The sequence below is a fragment of the Anarrhichthys ocellatus genome, unplaced genomic scaffold (genome assembly GCF_004355925.1).
Source record: "Anarrhichthys ocellatus isolate YVR2014 unplaced genomic scaffold, GSC_Weel_1.0 scaffold57, whole genome shotgun sequence".
Taxonomy (NCBI): Eukaryota; Metazoa; Chordata; class Actinopteri; order Perciformes; family Anarhichadidae; genus Anarrhichthys; species Anarrhichthys ocellatus.
The window spans coordinates 978,810-984,903 of NW_022280087.1; the positions used below are offsets into that span (position 1 = coordinate 978,810).

Below are 6,094 nucleotides of genomic sequence, written 5' to 3' on the forward strand. Positions count from 1 at the left end.
ATACACACACACTTCATTAGTGGTGCTGAACGCTGGTCAACGACCAGCTCGGTGCTCACAAACATTTCCCCGCGTGTTTTAGTCATGAAACTGAGCGGCACTGCTCGGTCACGAATCCTCAAACTTGGAAAGATCAGGATGGAGAAAAACAAAAAAATGTAAATTTGAATGAAACTCCTTTTCTTTCTTCGGTGAAAGGTCTGGTGAGTGCGGCTGAAGGAAATAAACATTTAAGGGGGAAATGTGGCAAGCGTCTCATTTCATCGTCATATCAGTGACATCCGCAGTGGAAGTCTGCGTTGGGGTCCCTCAGGAGCTTCTTGCGGTCCACGTGCAGACAGTCTATGTGGAACCAGGCGTCACACACGTCGCACTGGATCCACTGCACCATGTCCTGCTGGGGCAGCCGGCACCGCAGCGCCGCACACGGCTCCACCGCCCCGCCCGTCGCAGCCTCTTCCTCCTCCTCGTCCTCTGAGGAGGAAGAAGAGGAGGAGGACGAGGAGGAGGAGGCAGAGGAGGTGGAGGAAGAGGAAGAGGAGGACGGGGAGGGAAGGGAGGGCCGGGGGGGGGGGCAGGTGTTTTCTGGGGCGGCCTCGACGCTTACTGCGAGGAGAAGCAGAAGAAGAGAGGAAGATTGATGAAGGTGTTTTAACATGTTGAGATTTCATGACATTCATCACATGTTCCACAGATCAAACACTGACCATTTGTGTTCCTTTGTATTTAGTTGGATTATAGTAAACACTGCCATCATCAGCTGTTAGTTAACCTGATTAGTGACAGAGATTAAGGGCAGACACCAGAGAGTTCAGCTCATATCACCATGAAGCTTCCCCAGTGGATGACTATCTTTTATAGATAGATTTAACAAGAAAACTTCCTTAAAAGCTCCTTTGGCATAAGATTTGAAAATGACTTTGGTGACTCCTAGTGGAAAAGAACACATTCTACAGATAAATACTGGAGCTGTGTTGGTGTCAGAGGGACAGACCTCCTCCATCAGCGTCTCACCTGGTAGGATGGTGAAACCTGCTGAACTGCACCCGGCCCCTCGCCTCCGTGCGGATCCTCACCGAAGGCGAGGCCAGGCTGTAGTTCTCCCCTCCGACCACCAGAGGGGAGAACACCGGGGAGCTGTGAGCCCTCCTCCGGCCCCTCTGCGCCGCTGGGGAGCAGTGCGTCGCTTTCTGCTGGCGGAAAGCCGCGATGTTGCTGTGCACCACCGTCTGGACCCGGCGCAGCGCCTGCACCTCCTGCTTGTGGACCGCGGCGCTGGCGAGTGACGCCTGGAGGTGGTGGTTGAGTCTGCTGTTGGTCATGGCGCCGTGGAAGCTGCCGATGGTCCTGATGCCGACGGGGAAGGGCTTGGCCTCCAGCGGCCGCCGGACATCCTCGCGGCTCTTGGGCTGCAGCGGCAGAGGAGGCGGAGAGCTGAAAGTCTCCGACTCAGACTTGTAGAGCCGCCGCCTCTTCTTCCCCCTGGACCGCTGGCCGTCCTCCAGGACTCCTGCTGGAGCTGAACACCACAATGACAACCGATGCTCAGCTAGTGATTCACGTTTTTACCCATTTGCTCTTTTCCTGCTGTTAAGATTTTTGCTTCAGTGAAAACTGTAATTAAAAATATGTTTTTGCATAAATTTCCTGTCAGAATGCTGTTCATCCAATCTAGTCTGAATAAAAGCTAATATCCAATATGCTCCTTCATTAACTGTTAAAAAAGACGTTTCCACATGCGCTCGGTACATCTGAGTAGAGTGGAGCCTCACCTCCTCGGCTCCTGGGCTCGTCTGAGCTGTCGTCCTCGAGCAGCACCGTGTGGGCCGACTTCCTCCTGCTCCTGGAGGTCGGCTGGAGGGACTTGGCAGAGGGCGCCGAAGCCACGGAGGAGAACGGCGGAGGCGTGGAGGGCGGCAGCAGGGAGGACAAGCCCGCGGCCAGAGGAGGCGAGGAGGAGGAGCCGGGGTCCGAGGTGGCCCCCCCGAGGCTGAGGCTCCTCTTGAAGGTCCAGGCGCTGCCCTTCATCTTGCTCAGGCTGCCGATGGAGTTGAGGATGACGGTGGCCCGGTTGATGGACATCTTGGACAGGTCCAGGTTGGCGGCCACCTTGCGGCCCAGGTTGGTTCTGATGCGGTTCTGTAGGTCGGAGGAAAAGGTGCCCGCCTAGGAGACATGGTACAAGTATATAAATTACAACTTTATGCAGTAGAGACCTTTATAGAGTGAGGTGAACCCTCATTTAGTGCTCCAGTGACAGAGTAGCTGGGGTTGACTCAGAACTAGAGTCAGGGCATCCCAGCTAGTATGTGAGGGCGGGACTAAATACTAAGTACTTTTAGCTTTTTCATCTCTTCAAATATGTGATTCACGGCCAACCACTTTGTCTGGATGGAATCACATTATAGCTGATAAACCGCCTGTTAAGGCACCAGAAAACAGGAATGACATCGACCCTGTTCTAAATGTTCCGGGTGTTTCACCCAAAACTGAAGTTCTCACTGCAGGCAGAAGTGTTGTTTTCATAACCATGTGAACACCTCCGTACAAGAGGGGCAGCAGTTGCTCCACAAGAAGCCAGAACTATCCTCCTCTTTATGTGCTGCGGACGAGTTCGCTGGCTTCCAGTGCACATCGCCTAATAAATGAAAGCGTTAACGCCGACTTCAGCGGTCTCCATCTTTACTTCGGGTCAGTTCAGGACTGAGACTAGTTGAACGATGTGAACGACCAAACAAAATAATATATAATTGAATCTGAGCAATAAATCCCCGAGTGAAAAACACAGGCCTCTGGCATCTTTGTGAAAATATGCTTCAGTCTATGAAGCGTCATTATAAAAGTGAAGTGAAGCTGCACAGGATCGGGCAGCACAGAGACGACTCTCTCTCCTCTGTGGGTCCTCACAAAGAACAAAGTTTACCTTCGGAATTGTGATAGCATCGAAGTCCAGCGGGCGAACTTTGACCTTCTGGAAGAGGAAGTAGAACTCGGGGCTCCTGGGAGCCGACTGGCCCCCGAAGGTCAGCGTGTCGCCGTCTGAGAGCTCCCACTGGACGCCGGGCTGGAGGCGGACCTCGTTGACCCAGGTGCCTAGCAACACAAGAGCAGGTGAAGACTTCTTCATTTCTATTTAAATCTTCTGCTGGCACTGAACTCGCTCCAGTCCTTCAGTGTCACACTGACATGTAAGAGGTGAGAGGTCACATGATCAGCCCAAACAAACCCAAACTGCTTTTTCAGTTAATATCAGCCGGGGCCAGATCACACAATTATTAATACATGAACAATACGTAATAAATCAGGCGAGCAGAGCCCATCAACGTGTGTACAGCTGTGTGTGTGTGGGGGGGAATGTAAGTCTGAGGAAACGGACCTAGAATGGAGGAGCTGGATGCTTACGAGGCAATCAGACGGCCCGACGCCACAAAATGAGAAACGCACGACCAATACTGAGACGTAATTTTAACAGCAGGAATTAAAACGCGTGTGAAACAGACTGTGAAATGACTGGAAAAAGAGCTGTTTGGATCCAGTCAGACAGTCAGTCGGCGTTCGCTCCCAAGTCTCCTCCCTCCCTGCCTCCCTCCTCGCCAGTTCAAAATCCAGAGACTTGGTTTACCATCACACAGAACAAAGAGAAGCAGCAATGTAAGGAGCAATAGAGGACACTCAGAGCATCAATGTGGCATCAAACGACGGCGTCGTGGTGGAAGCTTAGCACCCGCCCTCCTTGAGGCATTCCACTTGCCCGGCATGTTGAGCTCTGGACTGATACTTACTCTTTTTTTTTTTTTTTTTTTTTCGGTGAGTAAAACACATTTGTTGCTGCCCCCCGGTCTACAGCAGTACATCGCTTTGCTTCTGTGCTGGTACTCATGTCTGTTTCTCCAAACTCCATCTACTGGATCTAACAGAACTGCTGTAAAGCCTGTAAACTGGTCCCTGAATGGTTCTACTTCTCAGTGTCTCACTCCGAGGACACCACTTGTTGTCATCCGATAGTCAGATAACATTGAAGGAGACTGCAGAGACTGATGTTCATTCTTTGTGACATTTTAATAGCAAATGTGATCATTTTGATCACAGACATCCTGGTTATAAAGTTGGATAGGTATGAAAATGTTGAAATCATATCCTGTCTTCTTAGTCACCTGACTTGAACCAGACTGAGCACCTATGGGAGACTTTGTCATCAGAACCCCTAATGAGGGAATATGTTTGGGCAGAATTCTGTTCATCCAGTCTATAACGAGTGCTGAAGCTGCTCGGGAGCCACCTCTCTAATTACACTAATACAAACATGTGGGTCAAAGTTTAGACACTTTAATCACTTCATCACTATCAAACTACAATGTAGGAGATTATTCTGCAACAAATCAAACAGGAAGGATGAAAAGCTTCTTAATAAGCTGCAGCTCTAAAGCATATCTAGGCTTTCCACACTGCATACTGTAGCCCAGAGCTATCCTTAACCCTGGGCTAAGGGTTGAGGCTGGGCTAATGTATTCAATCCAGGGCTCCACAATTCACACTGCACCTCATAGTCCTGGGTTAAATGTCCGTTGGATCGTGTGACTAATGTTTACACTTGCACGACTACTCTTTAACAGATTGGACAACAACGGGACACAATCTCAGTTTACTTTAGCCCCGTAAACACCGGCAACTTTCAGCCCCTGGTTTAATCCACTTTCGATTACCCCGCAACCTCAACGCCAACTGTCGCCTGACTCCACCCAAAAGCACAAACTTATTTGATTGGATTCCTATCAGCCAATCAGTGTTCCACGTCATCTAAAGTGGGCTGCTGAAGAACAGTTCGCATGCTCAGATATCTTGACCTCTTCAACCTCAATAGAAGTCAGATCACGTGACCTTGAATTGACCTTTATGGAACCGCTTTAGCCCCGCCTCATTTGTCAGGTTCATTCAAGTCAGGTTTAAGACTCTAAGACTCACTTTTCTTAGCTTGCTTTCTGGTCTGTACGTCTACAGATGGTTTTTGGCAGTTAAGGTGCCGTCAGGCTGCAGGCACTAGTAATTCAGCAGAAGACAGTAGTTGTGTTTCCCCGTAGAAGTATTGGTATTTCTTGTAAGAGGGTGTGTAACGTCTTTCTCTCTTCCACAATGACTGTAGAGGTGTGTGTGTGTGTGTGTGTTAAGGAGCCCCGTCTCTCACCATGACTGCTCCTGTCCTTGATGTGGACCCTCCAGCCCTCCTCCTGCAGCGCCGCGGTGCCCTCGCCCGCTTCCCTCTCGGCGTGCAGCTCGGCATGGATCCGCGACACCGACGTGGAGTCCAGCGTGACGTCGCACAGCTCCGCCGCGTGGCCCAGCCGGAACACAGAGTGGCTCAGCGCCGGCCTGAACGTGTACAGGTCCCGCACCGAGTCCCCGGCTGACGAGCCGATCCGGAGCAACTGGAAGCACGGCTGCACCCCCGACGGCATGACCGGAGGGTTCGAGTGTCTGCCGCCGCAGAGCCCCCGCCTGCCCCTGCCCTGAGGCCACAACCTCTCTGTGCCAGGCCCTGACTTACAGGAGGCTGCCATCCATTCTGGGTCACGAGTCTTTGCTTGGGGACGGGAGTTAAGCTGAAGACATTCGACCAAAGAGTGCGAACACAAAGCTACGCTGCGAGGTCCAATATTCAGAGAGTGAAGGTTACAGGCAGGTGGAGCAGCTCTGACGAACAGGTGTTTGCATTATTATGGAGAGCCGGTGACTGGCTGTGCCCCGTTGCGAATACATGAATACATAAGGAGGGGATATTAAGCACTGTATAAGCTGGTGAAGGGTGGAAACGAGCATCTGCACTCTGTTATGAGCTCAAACACACTACCCTCCCCCCCTGTGGAGTGGAGGCTGTTAGAAGGTGGATTTGGAGAATAAAAGAGCTTCAGTGACTTCGACAGCACGCTGCTAAATCGAAAGGTGCAGGGAACATTAGACCCCCCTACCCCGAAAAAACCTGCCAAAAAACTCAACAGCCTTGAGTTCTGGCGTTTAATATTTCCAGTTTAAACAGCTGTCATCTGAGCCTCTGTGTGTGTGTGTGTGTGTGTGTGTGTGTGTGTGTGTGTGTGTGTGT

The 6,094-nt window shown here is 51.1% G+C and overlaps 1 protein-coding gene across 1 annotated transcript; it reads right to left on the bottom strand.

Annotated features, from left to right (window-relative positions):
- Positions 1 to 24: 24 nt before the first annotated feature.
- Positions 25 to 6,088, bottom strand: tcf19l (transcription factor 19 (SC1), like). Its single transcript, XM_031871356.1, is given in 6 exon segments — positions 25 to 572; positions 574 to 606; positions 1,015 to 1,519; positions 1,773 to 2,166; positions 2,924 to 3,093; positions 5,183 to 6,088. Coding segments are annotated over 6 exon segments (1,776 nt in total). The 5' UTR covers positions 5,556 to 6,088; the 3' UTR covers positions 25 to 271.
- Positions 6,089 to 6,094: the final 6 nt, after the last annotated feature.